Raw genomic sequence first — 20,887 nt, 5'->3', positions numbered from 1 at the left:
GACAGACCTTTGTTGACAAAGTAATGTCTCTGCTTTTTAATATGCTGTCTAGGTTGGTCATAACTTTCCTTCCAAGGAGTAAGAGTCTTTTAATTTCATGGCTGCAATCACCATCTGCAGTGATTTGGGAGCCCCCCAAAAATAAAGTCAGCCACTGTTTCCTCGTTTCCCCATCTATTTCCCATGAAGTGATGGGACCAGATGCCATGATCTTCGTTTTCTGAATGTTGAGCTTTAAGCCAACTTTTTCACTCTCCTCTTTTACTTTCATCAAGAGGCTCTTTAGTTCTTCTTCACTTTCTGCCATAAGGGTGGTGTCATCTGCATATCTGAGGTTACTGATATTTCTCCTGGCAATCTTGATTCCATCTTGTGCTTCTTCCAGCCCAGCGTTTCTCATGATGTACTCTGCATATAAGTTAAATAAGCAGGGTGACAATATACAGCCTTGACGTACTCCTTTTCCTATTTGGAACCAGTCTGTTGTTCCATGTCCAGTTCTAACTGTTGCTTCCTCACCTGCATACAGATTTCTCAAGAGGCAGATCAGGTGGTCTGGTATGCCCATCTCTTTAAGAATTTTCCACAGTTTGTTGTGATCCACACAGCCAAAGGCTTTGGCATAGTCAATAAAGCAGAAATAGATGTTTTTCTGGAGCTCTCTTGCTTTTTCCATGATCCAGCGGTAGTTGGCAATTTGATCTCTGGTTCCTCTGCCTTTTCTAAAACCTTCTTGAACATTTGGAAATTCACGGTTCATGTATTGTTGAAGCCTGGCTTGGAGAATTTTGAGCATTACTTTACTAGCATGTGAGATGAGTGCAATTGTATGTTAGTTCTAATTAATAGTCAATCAAAACTTTGATGTAATTCCATTTATTCTGGCATCTGGTCTACTAGACTTTTTATTGCTAAAGCCTAGAAAGCTTATTATTTGGGTGATTTAAAAAGAAAATTGAATGAGGCTTGAAACTTCTGTTCCAATTCTGAGAATATAAAGAAATACTATGTTGTTAAAAAAAAAAACAAAAACACAAGAAAGTAACATGTAATACAATATTATTAACTAAAGTACAGAGTTTGTTCAAATTTAATGGACTTTTATGCTATTTGTTTGTTTCCATTATTTGTTCTCATACCTTATTCAAGATTCCACATTGTATTTAGTTGCACTGCACAGCTTCAGCTGCATGCAACAAATTCTGATTAATTCTTTTTGTTTTTACTCTGTTACAAATATTTTCTAATTTTCCTTGTTAGACCTCTCAGATATACCCATCATTTAAAAGTGGATGTTTAATTTCCAAATTCATGGGGTTTGTAAGGTATCCTTGATATTAATTTCTCATTTAAATGCTTTCTTGTCTGCAATCACCCTCTGTTTTTTCAGTCTTTTAACTTTATTGAGGCTTTCAATGGCTAAGTCAAAGGTCTCTGTTGCTAAATGTCACATTGCACTTGAAAGTATGTGGGTTATTTTCAAATATCTTTTGGTACTGATTTCTAACGTAATTCCACAGTGATAAGAGAACAGACTCTGTATGATTTCAATATCTTTAGACCATGAAATTTTTACACCTTATGTTATCCCTGAATATGTTCCACTGTCTTCTGGTTTATAGTCTATGGAAAGTTGAACAGAATTTTTCTCCTGCTATTGTGTGGAAATTACATAAATCTTAATTATGTTGAATTGGTTCACTATGCTTTTCAAGTCTACTTTATCCTTCTACTTTTCTGTCTATTCATTCTATTGATTTTTGAGAGTTTGATACTGAAACTGTAACTAAATATCCTAATTTATCTACTTAAAAATTATTGTAATATATAGTGAACTATATGTAACTTTGTTCTGTATTTTCCAAATCTCCTGTAAACTTATGACACTTTTGTAATCTAGAAAAGAAAAAGAAAAAAATACATGTTCAAACTAAGACAGCATGTTTTAGAAGTTGAAGAGACTGTGGGAAAGCCAATGCTTTCATACATGATGAAGAGAATGTAAACTGGTGTAATTCCTCTGGAGGGAAATACCAAGGACTCTATACACGTATTTACCTTTTGACCCAGCAAGTCCACTGCTTGGAATGTATACTGAAGGTACACTTCCAACAATAGAGTTGAATATGTGTGCATGGGTTGGTATATATACGTATGTTTTATAAATCTGCCTACTTATGGATCCGAGAAGCAGTGGCACTCTTATAGTAAGGGGCACATCTAGCACTCAGATGTTGGTTTCTAGATACCATACCCCATAATTTAATTTAATTTAATTCCCTTAATTAAAGGAATTAAAGCTCCTTGGAGAAGTAATTGATTTCAAGACTAGAGCAGGGAAAGTGCAGTTTGAACTTGGAATATCTTTTGCTCCTGGAAAGTATGGCAATACTCAAAAAAGGATGAAAACTTGTTTAAAGAATGAAAAGACCAATTTTAAGTGTTCCTGGTTGCCAAAACTGGAACATTTTAGCCAACACAATAAACAACAATGGTAGTGGGTTTTTAGTCCTTAAAATAAAATAAATGTCCTTGAATCCATACCAATATAAAAATCAAATAAATGGGGGAGGAGGGATTATTCTTCCTTACATAAGAATTCCAATTAATAAATGTAGACCTTTAGAAAGATTGTAATTGAAAATCACCACTAAGTAAATACTACGTTATAATTGTTACAAACAAGATCCATTGATGAATGGTAAAATTAATGGGCAAAATTTGGAGAAGGAACAGGATTTTTAGTTTAGAGTTGTGAAGACTTGACCTGGAGTTTGCAGAGGTGCTTCCAAGACTGTTTACTCACATGGATATTGGCTGGAGGTCTCATTCCTCTCAAGTAAAGCTGCTTTAGGGCCTTCGTGGAAAGGAGTTGTCTTCCTGAAGAAGTGATCCAAGAGAAACACCAAAAAGAAAGCCACAATGCCCTTTGTGACTTACTCTGAAATCACAAAATCGACAGCAGAAATCGGTTCTGTTTGCTCAGTTCAGTTCAGTCACTCAGTTGTGTCTGACTCTTTGCGACCCCATGGACTGCAGCATACCAGGCCTCCCTGTCTATCACCAGTCTATCCCGGATTTTACTCAAGCTCATCTCCATTGAGTCGGCAACGCCATCCAACCATCTCATCCTCTGTCATCCCCTTCTCCTCCCACCTTCAATCTTCCCCAGCATCAGGGTCTTTTCAAATGAGTCAGTTCTTCACATCAGGTGGCCAAAGTATTGGACTTTCAGCTTCAGCATCAGTCTTTCCAAAGAATATTCATGACTGATTTCCTTTAGGATGCACTGGTTGGATTCCTTGCAGTCCAAGGGACTCTCGAGTCTCCTCCAACACCACAGTTCAAAAGCATCAATTCTTCGTTGCTCAACTTTCTTTATAGTTCAACCCTCGCATCCATACATGACTACTGGAAAAATTATAGCTTTGACTAGACAGACCTTTGTTGGCAAAGCAATGTCTCTGCTTTTTAATATGCTGTGTGGGTAAGCGTCTTTTAATTTCATGGCTGCAGTCACCATCTGCAGTGATTTTGGAGCCCCCCAAAAATAAAGTCTGCCACTATTTCTACTGTCTCCCCATCTATTTATCATGAAGTGATGGGACCAGATACCATGATCTTAATTTTCTGAATGTTGAGTTTTAAGCCAACTTTTTCACTCTCCTCTTTCACTTTCATCAAGAGGCTCTTTAGTTCTTTGCTTTCTGCCATATGGGTTGTGTCATCTGCACATCTGAGGTTATTGATATTGCCCCCAGCAATCTTGATTCCAGCTTGTCCTTCATCCAGCCTGGCATTTCGCATGATGTACTACTCTGCATATAAGTTAAATAAGCAGGGTGACAATATACAGCCTTGACATACTCCTTTCCCTATTTGGAACTAGTCTGTTGTTCCATGTCCAGTTCTAACTGTTGCTTCCTGACCTGCATACAGATTTCTCAGGAGGCAGGTAAGGTGGTCTGGTGTTCCCATCTCTTTCAGAATTTTCCACAGTTTATTGTGATCCACACCGTCAAAGGCTTTGGCGTAGTCAATAAAGCAGAAGTAGATGCTTTTCTAGAACTCTTTTGCTTTTTTGATGATTCAGCGGATGTTGACAATTTGATCTGTGGTTCCTCTGCCTTTTCTAAATTCAACTTGAACATCTGAAAGTTCATGGTTCAGATACTGTTGAAGCCTGGCTTGGAGAATTTTGAGCATTACTTTGCTAGCATATGAGATGAGTACAATTATGCAGCAGTAGTTTGAACATTCTTTGGCATTGCCTTTCTTTGGGATTGGAATGAAAACTGACCTTTTCCAGTCCTGTGGCCACTGCTGAGTTTTCCAAATTTGCTGGCATATTGAGTGCAGCACTTTCACAGCATCATCTTTCAGGATTTGAAATAGCTCCACTGGAATTCCATCACCTCCACTAGCTTTGTTCATAGTGATGCTTCCTAAGGCCCACTGGACTTCACATTCCAGAATGTCTGACTCTAGGTGAGTGATCACACCATCGTGATTATCTGGGTCGTGAAGGTCTTTTTTGTATAGTTCTTCTGTGTATTCTTGCCACCACTTCTTCACATCTTCTGCTTCTGTTGGGTCCATACCATTTCTGTCCTTTATTGTGCTCATCTTTGCATGCAATGTTCCCTTGGTATCTCTAATTTTCTTGAAGAGATCTCTAGTCTTTCCCATTCTGTTGTTTTCCTCTATTTCTTTGCATTGATTGCTGAGGAAGGCTTTCTTATCTCTCCTTGCTCTTCTTTGGAACTCTGAATTCAAATGGGTATCTTTCCTTTTCGCTTCTCTTCTTTTCACAGCTATTTGTAAGGCCTCCGCAGACAACCATTTTGCCTTTTTGCACTTCTTTTTCTTAAGGATGGTCTTGATCCCTGCCTCCTGTACAATGTCATGAACCTCTATCTGTAGTTCTTCAGGTACTCTGTCTGTCAAATCTAATCCATTGAATCTATTCCTCACTTCCACCGTATAATCATAAGGGATTTGATTTAGGTCATACCTGACCTAAATCTAGTGATTTTCCCTACTTTCTTCAGTTTAAGTCTGAATTTGGCAATAAGGACTTCATGATCTGAGTCACAGTCAGCTCCTGGTCTTGTTTTTACTGACTGTATAGAGCTTCTACATCTTTGACTGCAAAGAATATAATCAGTCTGATTTCGGTATTGACCATCTGGTGATGTCCGTGTGTAGAGGCTTCTCTTGTGTTGTTGGAAGAGGCTGTTTGCTATGACCAGTGCGTTCTCTTGGCAATATTCTGTTAGCCTTTGCCCTGCCTCATTCTGTACTCCAAGGCCAAATTTGCCTGTTACTCCAGGTATTTCTTGGAGAAGGCAATGGCAACCCACTCCAGTACTCTTGCCTGGAAAATCCCATGGATGGAGGAGCCTGGTAGGCTGTAGTCCATGGGGTCGCTAAGAGTCTGGACACGACTGAGCGACTTCACTTTCATGCCTTGGAGAAGGAAATGGCAACCCGCTCCACTATTCTTGCCTGGAGAATCCCAGGGACGGGGTTGCCTGGTAGGCTGCCATCTATGGGGTCGCACAGAGTCGGACAGGACTGAAGTGAACTAGCAGCAGCCAGGTATTTCTTGACTTCCTATTTTTGCATTCCAGTATTGTGTTTGTTAGATATCTTAAAACCACCACTGGGAAAGGGCATCTCTAGCCTAGTAATTCTTTTTTCTCTGTAAGAGTTCCCACTTCCCCTTTTGTTGTCAGTTTCCAGTGCTTCCAGTTTTGGTTCCTCTTTTTGTAACTTGTCCCAGGGCTAATCCTGGGCAAGATGACTGTGATAAGATTTGTAGTGGAAAAGAGAAGGTATTGTTCACCATTTCCTGCCCTCGTCCATGACAAACCCTTCCTTACCTCAATCTTGTATTATGCACCCCCTACTTTATGTAATAAATTGTCCAGAACCCACCTGTGAAACCATAAGACATAGACAGGCCTCTCTAATAGCAATGATCATGTTGTATTACAGTTAACCATTTTTAATGCCTGTCCTCAATATCATGTTCATATCTGAATCCCCAAGGCCTACTGAAGTGCCTAAAAGATCCCTACTGGGTAAATGGGTTTTCTTTTGAAATGTAAATATGCTTAAGAACCTTAAATTAAAGATGCTAATTTAGCTATCTGGGCCTTTGTCTATCCTAACTTTGGAAGGACAGGGGAAAAGAGAGCTCCTTCAGCCTATTTCCTATTTATTTTCACAAGCAGATACTCTAGGCTTTGCACCCCTTTACCCGGCTTTATTGTTGTTCTGTCCCTAAGTTGTGTCCGATTCTTTATGACCCTAGGGACTGCAACATGCCAGGCTTCCCTGTCCTTCACTGTCTCCCGGAGTTTGCTCAAACTCATGTCCCTTGAGTCAGTGATGCCCAGCTTCCTGTGAGAGACTTCTGGAGCCGCCTTCATTCTGCATACTTATTCCTCCTGCAGATTCTTCTCTTTGGGCTCCCTTTCCCATCTCTTCCTATTCCTGGTATAAACCCATTCCCACCCCGGCTCCCTGGCCTGCAGGTCTTGTCCATCCAGCTGCACCCCACACCTCACTGAAGACTGGGATTTCGGATTCCCTCTGCTCCTTCCTAGGAGAAGGCGATGGCACCCCACTCCAGTACTCTTGCCTGGAAAATCCCAAGGACGGAGGAGCCTGGTGGGCTGCAGTCCATGGGGTCACTAGGAGTGGGACACAACTGAGCTACTTCACTTTCACTTTTCAATTTCATGCCTTGGAGAAGGAAATGGCAACCCACTCCAGTGTTCTTGCCTGGAGAATCCCAGGGACGGCGGAGCCTGGTGGGCTGCCGTCTACGGAGTCGCACAGAGTCGGCCACGACTGAAGCGACTTAGCAGCAGCGGCAGCAGCAGCTGCTCCTTCCTCCCCCTGCAGCCATGGGCAGTTCCACCCATTCCTACACCAGCTGGCTCCTGAGGCCCTGCCCAGGCAGGGCCTGCTTGATCCCTAGCTCTGGAATCCCTTCTATCATCTTTCTGCCAAGGGGAAGTGAGACACAGTAAATCTTGATATTGGGGCAGAACTAGACGTCATTTGGGCTGACCTGCCATCTTAGTTCGTATGGCGCTTTTTCTTATGGAGAAAAATGAAACTAAATAAATGACCTATAAAAACTTAATAAATAAATATAAATTGTTTATTATCCCTGGGTCAAGAAGATCCCTTGGAGGAGGAAATGGCAACTGACCTCAGTATTCTTGCCTGGGAAAGCCCACAGACAGAGGAGCCTGGCGGCCTATAGTGCATTGGGGTTGTGAAGAGTCAGACATGACTGAGGGACTAACACTTTCATAACAAGCTTAATAAATAGAAGTTATTCATTAAAAGTCATAGAATTTTTATATGGGAAGGAAATCTGATAATATTCTATTACCAGTCCTCATTTTACAGTTTAAATACTCAAAAGTTCAGGTGGGTTGAGTGATTTTTTTCAACAGTCATGTTTTCTGATGTAGAATCTCATATTGCAGCTGACTTAATTTCACGCCTAGTTAAATCTGCAACATTTTTTCTTCCAGAGTAGAAATTTTAAATTATTCTAACATTATTTATTAAATTTCATGTTTCACATTATATTGGTATATATTATAAGAATCATAGCACTTTTCTTTCTAACCCAGATTTAGGTCGATCTCGAGAACTTCAATACGTGTACGTGGATAACAACATTCATCTGAAAGGCTTGCCATCCTTTCTGTACAACAAAGTCATTGGGTGCAGTGGGTAAGGCCGATTTCACATTTTATACTAATACTCAGCTCTTTTGCTAGCTTTATTTCTACTTCAGTACTTAGCCCTGATAAAACTCAAAAATAGATGTATGACTTTTGATAATCCTGTTCGATTTTGTTTTGAGACTTAACATGCTAAACCAAGTACCCTTCGAAACCAAAAATATTAAACAAGCATTTAGAATATTTTATTTTGAGTTTAGTTAGTAAGTTATAAATTTGGTCAATTATTTGTTGTTTTCCAGGTAAAAGAAAAATTAATTAATGCATACCATTATAAACTCAGTAGTTTCAGTCACAAATACTGGAGGAATCAGCGTTAATGTAAAAGTTTTTCTTTTCCTTCCATTGCAGTGACGATTTTACTACGCTGGGACTTTACCAATTGAAAATATTTACAGCTTGACAATTTTAAATAGTCCCTCAATACAAATCATGATTCCAGCGACCAAAGCAGATGTTTCAGTTAATAGGAAATGAAGAACTTTTATTTTCAGGACAGCATTAATCTTTCCTTCTCAGTTAGGCTATTAGAAAGATAATGTCAGCTTCTCCTTCTATAGCAGTGAGACAGAACCACCCTGAAGTGGTTCCCAGAGTGGCATAGGCTTAAAACAGGACAGTTCAGCTGCCAGGACCAGCTTTTGACTGCCTCACTTTCCTCACTTAAGCAGCCACAGGATACTTGGAACACCTCTGAGGCTACTTAGCCAGCATGTTGACTCTCTCTTTATAATTTCAAACATCTTGAATAACCTGACTCATACTCTGTGTATTTCTGGCAAGAAAAGGGATGAAAATAAGCCTGTACATAGAGACAGCCATTCCCCTGCTGGCCTGGCTCCAGGGGATGGGCCCTGAACCGTGATTGCTCCAGAGAGGGTAATCCTAGAAGTAGTGCCCTTCCCCTAGGAAAAATTATGCACTTGTTATCTTGGAAGAGCCCTAGATGAATTCAGTGCCTGTGCAGGCTGATGAAATATAAGCTCAGAGATATATTCCAGAACTTTCTATGAAGAACAGATAGTAGAATATGTGGTAGAGTTTTTAGCTCAGTGATTTTTCTGCAGCTGATCATATGACAGCTGTGCTACTACTCACTCATTAATCCTAATAAGTTCTTAAAATATCTGTAATATAGCCTAATTTTTCCAAGTGGTGAGCAAAATACCCTCAATCACCAAGATGCATGTAATGATGCAAGCAGGCTCCAAGGCTGAAGGGAGTTTTTTCTGCACCAAAGCCTTCAGAGACTGCACTGTAATGTGATCTAAAATTTCTACACAATTAAGGAATAGCTCTTACTTGAGATAAAGAGTAAGTGCTTTTTGACGTTTAGATATAGCTGTTACTGACTTCCACCAGGTTCTATTTGTGCCAAGTTGAGAGATACATATTTCCTTGTATTCATTTTTAATTTTTGGCCACACCATATGACTTGCAGAATCTTAGTTCTCTGACCAGGGACTGAACCTGGGCCCATGGCAGAGAAAACACTGAGTCCTAACCACAGGACCACCAGGGAATTCCACCCCCAACCCCTGCACTTTTTAAAAATATATTTTCGTTGTTGACTTGGCATCTAGTAGCACAGTTAGTGAATTTTATGAGAGCTTCACATCTTTGAGAAAATAAATAGTAAGGTAAAATATGTCAATTACTAGCAGATAGTCTACACTTTTTATTGTTATTAGCATATTCCTTGGAGAAGGAAATGGCAACCCACTCCAGTGTTCTTTCCTGGAGAATCCCAGGGACGGAGGAGCCTGGTGGACTGCCGTCTATGGGGTCGCACAGAGTCGGACACGACTGAAGCGACTTAGCAGCAGCAGCAGCAGCAGCAGTAGCAGCAGCAGCATATTCCTTTGGTAGTAATAATAAGAAGATAAAATTATTAAAAGGGAAGTTATCAAGCAATCAGTTTTCTAATATTAGTGGTTTTTTGGAGTGTTGACAATCCCATGTGCCAATGAAATGTGATCCAAAAGGTATTTTTAATCTATTGGTTTAACTCAGAATGCATTTTGTACAGAAGCAGTATTGGTGGTTATACTCCTAGCCAGCTCATTAAATGGTCATTTAATCCATTTTGCATCCCGAAAGTTATACTTACTTATAAAATATTTCTATGCAAAAACGTATTCAAAATTCTAATGTTGTTCAGTCAATTAGTTGTGTCTGACTCTTTGTGACCCCAGGGACTACACCACGCCAGGCTTCCCTGTCCTTAACCATCTCTGTAGCTTGCTCAAACTCACGCCCATTGAGTCAGTGAGGGCATCCAACCATCTTGTCCTCTGTCATCCCCTTCTCCTCCTGCCTTCAATCTTTCCCAGCATCAGGGTCTTTTCTAATGAGTTGGCTCTTCACATCAGGTGCCAAAGTATTGGAGCTTCAGTTTCAACGTCAGTTCTTCTAATGAATAATCAGGTTTGATTTCCTTTAGGGTGGACTGGTTGGATCTCCTTGCAGTCCAAGGGACTCTCAAGAGTCTTCTCCAACACCACAATTCAAAAGCATCAGTTCTTCGGTGCTCAGCTTTCTTCACAGTCCAGCTCCCACATCCATACATGATTAATGGAAAAACCATATCCTTGACTAGACGGACCTTTGTTCGCAAAGTAATGTCTCTGCTTTTTAGCATGCTGTCTGAGTTTGTCATAGCTTTTCTTCCAAGGAACAAGCATCTTAATTTCATGGCTGCAATTACCATCTGCAGTGATTTTGGAGCCCAAGAAAATAAAGTTTGTCACTGTTTCCACTGTTTCCCCATCTATTTGCCATGAAGTGATAGGACTGGATGCCATGGTCTTTGGTTTTTGAACGTTGAGTTTTAAGCCAGCTTTTTCACTCTCCTCTTTCACCTTCATCAAAAGGCTCTTTAGTTCCTCTTCTCTTTCTGCCGTAAGAATGGTGGTATCTGCATTTCTGAAGGTGTTGATATTTCTCCTGGGAATATTGATTCCAGCATGTGCATCACCCAGCCTAGCATTTCTTATGGTGTAGTCTGCAAAGTTAAATAAGCAGAGTGAGATAATATACAGCCTTGACGTACTCCTTTCCTGATTTGGAACCAGTCTGTTGTTCCATGTCCGGTTCTAACTGTTGCTTCTTGACCTGCATACAGGTTTCACAAGAGGCAGCTTTGTAAAGTGGTCTAGTATTCCCATCACTTGAAGAATTTTCCAGTTTGTTGTGATCCACACAGTCAAAGGCTTTACTATAGTCAGCGAAGCAGAAGTAGATGTTTTTCTGAAATTCTCTTGCTTTTTCTATGATCTAACAATTGTTGATAATTTGATCTCTGTCTGGTTCCTCTGCCTTTTCTAAAACCAGCTTGATTGTCTGGCAGTTCTCAGTTCACGTACTGCTGAAGCCTGGCTTGGAGGATTTTGAGCATTACTTTGCTAGCGTGTGAGATGAGTGCAGTTGTGCAGTTGTTTGAAAACTCTTTGGCATTACCCTTCTTTGGGATTGGAATGAAAACTGACCTTTTCCAGTCCTGTGGCCACTGCTGAGTTTTCCAAATTTGCTGGCATATTGAGTACAGCACTTTCACAGCATCATATTTTAGGATTTGAAATAGCTCAGCTGGAATTTCATCACCTCCACTAATTTTGTTCATAGTGATGCTTCCTAAGGCCCACTTGACTTTGCACTCCAAGATGTCTGGCTCTAGGTGAGTGATCACACCATCGTGGATATCTGGGTCATTAAAATCTTTTTTGTATAGTTTTTCTGTGTATTATTGCCACCTCCTCTTAATCCTTTCTGCTTCTATTAAGTCCATACCATTTCTGTCCTTTATTATGCCCATCTTTGCATGAAATGTTCCCTTGGTATCTCTAATTTTCTTAAAGAGATCTCTAGTCTTTCCCATTCTGTTGTTTTTCTCTGTTTCTTTGCATTGTTTACTGAGGAAGGCTTTCTTATCTCTCCTTGCTCTTCTTTGGAACTCTACATTCAGATGGATACATCCTTCCTTTTCTCCTTTGCCTTTCGCTTCTCTTCTTTTCACAGCTATATGTAAGGCCTCCTCAGATAACCATTTTGACTTTTTGCATTTCTTTTTCTTGGGGATGGTTTTGATCACTGCCTCATGTACAGTGTTATGAACTTCCATCCATAGTTCTTCAGGTACTCTATCAGATCTAATCCCTGTTTCTCACTTCCACTGTATAAGTGATTTGATTTAGGTCATACCTGAATGGCCTAGTAGTTCTCCATATTTTCTTCAATTTAAGTCTGAATTTTTCAATAAGTAGTTTATGATCTGAGCCACAGTCAGCTCCTGGTCTTGTTTTTGCTGACTGTATAGAGCTTCTCCATCTTCAGCTACAAAGAATATAATCAATCTGATTTCTGTATTGACCAAATACTGGTATTTTGGTATCTGGTGATGTCCATGTGTAGAATAATCTCTTGTGTTGTTGGAAGAGGGTGTTTGCTATGACCAGTGTATTCTCTCAGCAAAACTCAATTAGCTTTTGCCCTGCTTCGTTTTGTACTCCAAGGCCAAATTTGCCTGTTACTCCAGGTATCTCTTGACTTCCTACTTTTGCATTCCTGTCCCATATGATGAAAAGGACATCTTTTTTGGGTGTTAGTACTAGAAGGTCTTGTATGTCTTCATAGAACAGTTCAATTTCAACTGCTTTGGCATTCGTGGTTGGGGCATAGACTTGGATTGCTGTGACTTTGAATGGTTTATCTTGGAAACAGAGATCATTCTGTCATTTTTGAGATTGCACCCAGGGGCATCCAAGCATTTTGGACTCTTTTGTTAACTGTGAGGGCTTCTCCATTTATTCTAAGGGATTCTTGCCCATGGTAGTAGATATAATGGTCATTTAAATTAAATTCACACATCACGGTCCTTTTTAGCTCACTGATTACTAAAATGTCAAAGTTCACTCTCGCCATGTCCTGTTTGACCACTTCCAATTTGCCGTGATTCACAGGACCTAACAACCTTCCAGGTTCCTATGCAATACTGTTCTTTACAGCATCAGACTGTACTTTCACCAACAGTCACATCCACAGCTGGGTGTTGTTTCTGCTTTGGCTCAGCCTCTTCATTTCTTCTGGAATTATTTCTCCACTCTTCTCCAGTAGCATATTGGGCACCTACCAACCTATTCAGTGTCCTATCTTTTTGCCTTTTCGTACTGTTCATGAAGTTCTCAAGGTAAGAATGCTAAAGAATGCCATTCCCTTCTCCAGTGGACCACATTGTGTCAGAACTCTCGACCATGATCTGTCCATCTTGGGTGGCTCTACATGGCATGGCTCACAGTTTCTTTGAGTTGGACAAGGCTGTGGTCCATGTCATCAGTTTGGTTAGTTTTCTGTGATTGTGGTTTTCATTCTGTCTGCTCTCTGATGGATGAGGATAAGAGGTTTGTAGAAGCTTCTTGATAGGAGGGACTGGCTGTGGGGAAAACTGGGTCTTGCTCTGGTGGGCAGGGCCATGCTCAGTAAATCTTTAACCCAATTTTCTGCTGATGGGTGGGGCTGTGTTCCCTCCCTATAGTTTGGCCTGAGGCCAAACTATGGTAGGGATAATGGCGGTAATGGCAACCTCCTTCAAAAGGACTGTCAGCATGCTGCAGCTCCCGGGACTGTTGTGTTCAGTGCCCCTGACCCTGCTGGAGGCCATTGTCAACTCACGCCTCTGCCAGAGACTCCCGGACACTCATGGGCAAGTCTGGCTCAGTCTCTTGTGGGGTCACTGCTCCTTTCACCTGAGTCCTGGTGTACAGAAAGTTTTGTTGTGCCCTCCAAGAGTCTGTTTCCCCAGTCCTGTGGAAGTTCTATAATCAAATTCTGCTGGCCTTCAAAGTCAAATTCCTGGGGGTTCTCAGTCCCTTTGTGGGATCCCCGGGTTGGGCAATCTGTTACAGGCCCTAGAACTTTTGCAACAGTAGAAGAACTTCTTTGGTATAGTTGTTCTCCAATTTGTGAGTCACCTGCTCGGCGGCTCCATAGTGGGGCTATTGGTGACCTCCTCCAAGAGGACTTAGGCCACGTAGGCCACATGCCGCACCTCCTAGGTCTGCTGCACCAGATGCCCTGTCCCCATGGCAGGTCACTGCCGACCCGTGCCACCTTAGGAGGTCTGAAACACTCAAAGGCAGGTCTGGCTCAGTCTCTTGTGGAGGTCACTGCTCCATTCCTTGGGTCCTGGTGGGCACAAGGTTTTGTTGGTGCCCTCCAAACATCTCTGGTGGGTCTTAGATTTGATTTTAATGCAGTTGTGCCCCTCCTACCATCTTGTTGGGGATTCTCCTTTGCCCTTGGATGCAGGGTATCTTTTTTTGGTGGGATCCAACATTCTCCTGTTGATGGTTGTTCAGCAGCCATCGAATCCTAATACATGGTAACTATTGAAGTCATAACAACAGAATTAAGGGGCTCCCTTCTTTTATCTCTTTTGTCTGTTGTATATATACAAAGGGAGTCTCCCATTCCAAGTCAAAGGAAGGATGGTTTGGGAAAAGGAGGGCAAGGTGAAGAACAAGCTTCTAAGGTAAATCTGTGTAAAAAACATTAGGATGTCAGAGGCCAAGCAAGTGTACCTCTTCATTCTGAACGAGGATGGTCGTTCAGTTGTTTATTCAGTGCATATTTTTGGCAACTCCTCCATTTGGTTATTCTCTAGGCAATGGCCGTACAGTGTAGGAGCCAAACAGTTCAGTTCCTCCTGTCTTTGTGGACCTCATAATCTAACTAGGGATCCAAGTGAACAATCAGTAACTAAACACACCTGGTGCTGATTCTTTCCAAGGAGATGATATTTAAGCTGAAAACAGAAGAATCTCACACTTTGTTCTCCACCACCATCCCATGCTGCTTCTAGCCCAGGGATAGATCTAGGATAAAGAACACACCAGCTCCTGCTGTACTATGCTTTCTCTGAAACAATCATATTACCCTTTTCTGATTAACAGTCAAAGAAAACTGGAGCAAAATGAGTACAGCTTTAGGGATCTGTGGCATGATATTAAAAAGTCGGATATATACATAGATAGATATATATGTATATATATATATGTATAAAATTCACATCACAGAAGGAAAATAGAGAACCAGGTGTAAAACATATAAAAAGGTATAAAAATAGCAATTAACAAATATTGCACAGTTTCAAGAATTCTCAGAAGTCTAATAAAATTATATTTGATATTCATAGAAATGTGAATAAAGGTAGCTCCTCCTTATTTATGTTCGTTTATTTGTCAAATAATTATTGAACATTAAGTAGCAAGTCAGCACTGTGCTAATAATTGTAGAAAAGATCATTTAGATATTTATCCTAATATACAAAAATAACTAATACAAAAAATAAATACCCTAAGAGAAAAGTAGAATGGTGAAAATCTATAGCACAGTGCCTGTTTATGACTAGTTTTGAAGTCACACACTGGCTTTCTGTTATATCCTATTGATTACACCGGTTAACACTGTTCCTTGTGGAGGAGACTTCCAGGAGGGGAGGAGCATGGGAGCCACCCTGGACTGCTCTCATGCTCTTTGCTAGTCTCTTAGGAAAATGTGGTTTTTATTTTGTCTGGATTTGTCTTACTGTTACTACAGAAATAAATGTCTTTTATTTCTTTCTTGTTTTACCTCAGAGGAGAAGTCCCTCCCATGTTAGAATTTTATAAAGTGGAATTGGCACATTTGCCTACTCAGAAGACCTATTCCAGACCTATATCAAAAGTGGCTCTGTATCAGGTTTATTTTCTCAGTTGTCTGATTACATGAGTCAAAGAAAACCTAGTCACTGCTCTGCTTTTTCTTATATAAATAAGCAATTATAGCTGAGTTTGGGTACAAGTTGGATAAATACTTAGGTTAAATGGTTTGTTAATATAACTGCTGAATTATATTGTCTGTATGAGAAATGCATTCCGAATTCTGAGTTAAATCAAAATACTAGAAAATATCCTTTGAATTATAGTGCATTTTTGTGTAGGGGCTGCCTACATAACTAAAACAAGTAATATTAGATACTTGAATCATACCTCCATGGGACAGGCACAAAGCAGCCTAACTACAGATTTAAAAAAAATAACAAAACTGAGGTGTGATTTGAGCTATCACTCAAGAGTTTGTACTTTGATTCAAATGCACTTATTAATTGCATATTTAAAAATTACTAACATTCCTTCTAAGATTTAAAAGAATTTAACAGAATTCAGAGTATCCACAATATAACTTTCAAGATGTCCAGGATACAATATAAAATTGGATAACATGTGAAGAATAAAGAAAATATAACTTGGTGTCAAGGAAGGTAAAAACTTGACTTGATGAGCTTAACACAGAATGGTATAAGAGGAAAAGTCAGTGAACTCGGAAGGTAGATCAGTAGAAAAGATTCAATCTGAAGAACACGAGAAAAGATTGAAAATAAAAATGAACTACAGCATCATTGGGAACCTGCCAGACAGTATAAAAAAAACCTGAGAGAAAATGGGGCAGAAATAACAACAAAGTTGTTTGAACAAATATTGTCCAAAAACTTGCCAAATATGATGAAACTATTTACATTTTCAAGAAACGAAGTGAACTCTAAGCAATAGATTACAAACTAAACCATACCCAGGCAAAGCTACTGAAAACCAAATGTAAAAAGAAAATCTTGAAACCAACCAGAGAAAAATGACAAACTACATACCAAGAAATAATTCAAAAGACTGTTGCCTTCAAATTTTGAAGGCCAGGAAACAGTAGAATGATATTTTTAAAGTGCCAAAGAAAAAAACAGTCAACCTAGCAACCAGCAAAAATATCCTTCAAAAATGAAAGTAAAATAAATGTGTTTCCAGATGGAACAAAACTAAGCCTTGAAGAGACTCTGCCAAGAGGACAGATGCTTTATCCAAATCAAGACTTATTCTATTAGAATGGCATAGCTTCTTTCCTTCCCCATATTCACTTCTCCCCTTTCCCTTTAGCATTTTTTTGCTAAAAAGGGTTAATCTGGTAGCAGTTCCCTCAATAATGAGCATGTGGATGACAGTATATTTTCTGAAGTATAAAACTTAGTCATTTGGGTTCTTTTGGTAAGGGGATTTAAACTAATTCTTTACTCTCAACCTTTGGTCAGTGGAGTGATAAGTTTGAAGATGGATATGAATTAATTTGCTAAATCAAATACATGTTTTGGAGTACATATATGTTTTGGAGCATAATCTTAGTGGCAAAATTATGTTACTATTCATTTATCTTGTTTAGGTTTACATGCTGAATGGCAGCTCTGAAAACATTGAATTGAAAAGGAATTGTGATCATTGTTATAAATTGTCTGTGTAACTAAGCCAGGGTCCTGACATTTGTAACATTTCAATTCAGTTTTTAAAGCATTTCTTTATTTATTTAACTGTCTTGGGTCTTAGTTGTAGCATGTGGGATCTAGTTCCCTGACCATGGATTGAACCTGGGCTCCCTGCATTGAAACGTGGAATCTTAGCCACTGGAGCATCAACTCATTTTAATAACCCACTTAAGGATTTGAATGTAATCTTTTTTGTAACCACCTCAGCATTCATTCTAAAAAAATAAAAACTGTTGAGTTAGAAATTAAAGTTATCAAAGCCTAATAATTGCCACTTAATAGTTATTTCATGTTATTGTGAACTGAACACATCATGGAGCTTCCATCTCTCTTTACTATTTCACGATGACTTCTTACTGAGATGAGCAGTACTAACTTTCAAGATAGGTACCTTTCCTGCCTCCTCTCCCATTTGCTGTACTCTTCCATAGACATGACTCTCTAGCCACTGGAACTGTTTGAATAGCCCTGTCTACCCTGTGCATTCACAGAGCCAAAAGAGCCAAATCCCTGTTCCCTTTCCCTAGAATATCATCATGTTAATCTTAGGTTTCAATAGAGATTCCTTCACAGCAACATTGAGGCTAGCATTTGACTAAAGGTCTGGGTACCGTGGTCAAGCCAAGTTAATATGAAAACCATCACAGCATGTATCTTACCCCCCAGAATCACTTATTATAATAAGAAGAAAGCACAGCTATAAGTATTTCTACCTTACTGTGTTCCACGTAGTGTACTTATAGATTTATCTGTGTATTGCACATAATCCTCCCAGCAACCCTTGTAATATCATACATGTCTTAGAAATAAAGAAACTGGAGCTCAGAAAGATTAAGCAAGGTGTCCCAGGTCACAAAGCTAGTTGGCAGTAGAGTTACCATCTGCTTTATTGTCCACACTTAACCACTGCACTGTATACACTGTCTCCCTCTTCTCCTTGGTCTAAAATCACCTCTGTATGTTTGAGCTTCTTTACTAGCTTCCTGAAAGCAAGGGTGAAGAATCCCTTTCTTTTCCTGTGTCACTCTATGTAGTGGTGTGGATACTCAGTCTCTGATGAGGTCTCAGTTGGTTGGCCAGGACCAGCAGAAGGACGCCTGCTCGTGTGAATTCCTCCCTCACAGCCTGCATTCTGCAGAGCTGTCCCTCTTCTCCATGGTTAACCAGAGAAGGCATGTAATACGAGTTTTGTAAAATGAGTTTAATTAGCTGTTTGTAGCCAGTGGTGAAGAATAGGAACTTGTGCTAAAAGAATTGTCAAAGGGAAATTAGACGGTATGTGAAATGAGGATCCACTTACTTGTTCATGTGAGTCTTTTCAGCGGTTTCTGTCAGAAACCTATCTTTCTAGCATTAGGAAAAGCATTAGGAAAAGTATGGCTTTCAGTTTTCTAAACCTTTGTTATTGTTACATTCTTTGGACAGTGTCCTTGTAGAGTTTAATCAACAGTTGTAAGATTAGGAGCAGCAGCTGTTAAGGCAATAACAGTATGAAGTAATTATTCATGAATCACTTGCTTGCTTTTTATCCTGTTTTTATTGTTCTATGGTTTTGCTCAGTATTCTCATACTAAAGTATGGCTATAAAGTTTGAAAACAATATGCTTTACCATGAGTATCAGGCTTCTCCATAGCAACAGAACCAGTAGAAAGAGAGAGTGTGTGTGTGGGTGTGTGTGTAGGTGGGGTGAGGGGCACTGAGAGGGAAGGGAGGAGATTGATTTATCTTACAGAACTGACTCATATGATTGTGGGCACTGGCAAGTCTGAAATTTGCAGAGCATGGTAGAGACCCAAGGAAGAACTGATATGGCAGCTTGAGTTTAAAGACGGTCTGGAAGCAGAATTTTTTCTTTAGGGCTCAGTCTTTTCCTCTTAAAGGTCTTCAACTGATTAGACAAGGCCCATTCAACATTATAGCGGGTAATCAGCTCTATTCAAAATCTGCTGATTTAACTGTTAATCCCATCTTAAAAATACGTTTACAGAAACATCTGAACTGGTGTTTGACCAAATATCTGGATGCCCTGGCCTAGCCAAATTGATCAAAAAATTTAATCATCCTACAATGTATTGTATGTCATCAAAAGAATCATTTATTATGTGTTAACCTGTGTTTCCAGACTTAGTGGCCATGCTGCATAATAGCATTGTAGATATGGTCCTCTCATCTTAATTTTCTCCATATTAAGAAACAGTAATTATAAAGTAAAATTTAAATTTATTTCCTCATCTTTACAAAATGGTTCATAAGAGTAATGCTTTTTTAACACACAGAAATACTCATACAAAATCACAGTTGTGCTGCTACAGACTCTCATGCTTATATGATCATATAGAGTCAACAGAGGTTTCAAAAGTATGAGAGATAAAGGCAAAGTAGCAAATCAAAGAAAAACATTTGAGGAAAATTTCATATAAATGTTGACACCATTGACAGGCCATCGTGCAGCTGCTTTGCACTACTGTACCCATACTGGCTGTTAATTTATTGACAGTATTGAAGTGTCTCTGCACAAGTTAATGAATAGCCATTCAATTAAAAGCTCTTGAGGTCCCCCGCTGCTGTGTCTGCCCTTCCCCTAAGATTTCCCCATAATCCAGTAACTAAAAGACTAATAGCTAACAGAACAGAGGGCTCTAGGACTGTGCTTTAGCACAATGGTACTGTTTGTTTGTTTTTTGTTCATTTTATTAAACTGTAATTTATAAACAGAAAAGTTCACCCTTTTAGTGTATAATGCCACGAATTTTCACAAATGCATGCGATTGTATGGCCACTATTATCAAGGTTTGGAACAGTTCACTTAACCCAAGTATGTCCCTAATGTCCCTTAACTTTTCTTCTTAAGGAGAATTAACTTCTCTTCTTAAGGAGACACACCAGCCCCTGGAAATAGGAGCATGTTTTGTATCCCTATATTTTACCTTTTCCAGAATGTTGTACAAATGGAATGACATGGGCTGCTGCAAACATTCATATCTGGGGTCTTGTGTGAACATAAGTTCATTCCACTTGGGTAATATCTAAGAATGCATGTGCAAGGTTATGTGGTAAGTGTATGTTTAACTTTACAAAAAGCTGCCAAACTGTTTCCAACATGACTGTGTTATTGTGTATTTCGTGAGAATCCTTGTCAGTTTTTTTTTTTTTTCTTTCAGGCATTCTAGTAAGTGGGCAATATCTCATGGTTTTAATTTGCATTTCTCTAAAGAGTCTGAGTGAACTCCGGGAGTTGGTGATGGACAGGGAGGCCTGGCGTGCTGTGATTCATGGGGTCGCAAAGAGTCGGACACGACTGAGCGACTGAACTGAACTGAGCTGAATGATTGTTGATGTTGAACACCTTTTCATGTGCTTAGTTCCCTTTCATGTACAGTTGACCCTTGAATAATTCAGGGGTTGGGGCAGGTCCTCAGCACAGTCCACATATACCTTAGTCAGTGCTCTGTATCCGGGGTTCCTCTTTGATCTCTTCAAGAAAATTAGAGATACCAAGGGAACATTGCATGCAAAGATGGGCTCAATAAAGGACAGAAATAGTATGGACCTAACAGAAGCAGAAGATGTGAAGAAGAAGTGGCAAGAATACACAGAAGAACTGTACAAAAAAGATCTTCATGACCCAGATAATCACGATGGTGTGATCACTCACCTAGAGCCAGACATTCTGGAATGGAAAGTCAAGTGGGCCTTAGAAAGCACCACTATGAACAAAGCTAGTGGAGGTGATGGAATTCCAGTGGAGCTATTTCAAATCCTGAAAGATGA

The 20,887-nt window shown here is 39.7% G+C and overlaps 1 protein-coding gene across 3 annotated transcripts in view; it reads left to right on the top strand.

Moving 5' to 3' along the window:
- Window positions 1-20,887, top strand: part of LRRC28 (leucine rich repeat containing 28) — a 194,870-nt gene that overhangs the window by 126,505 nt on the left and 47,478 nt on the right. For all 3 annotated transcript variants that reach the window (XM_010845836.1, XM_010845835.1, XM_010845834.1), the window contains one exon: window positions 7,662-7,764. In XM_010845836.1, the coding sequence (XP_010844138.1) occupies window positions 7,662-7,764 (103 nt within the window). The remainder of the gene's footprint in view (window positions 1-7,661; window positions 7,765-20,887) is intronic.

This window comes from Bison bison, unplaced genomic scaffold, assembly GCF_000754665.1.
Source record: "Bison bison bison isolate TAMUID 2011002044 unplaced genomic scaffold, Bison_UMD1.0 scf7180017864224, whole genome shotgun sequence".
In the NCBI taxonomy this organism is placed as follows: Eukaryota; Metazoa; Chordata; class Mammalia; order Artiodactyla; family Bovidae; genus Bison; species Bison bison.
This window is presented reverse-complemented; position numbering and strand designations above follow the sequence as displayed.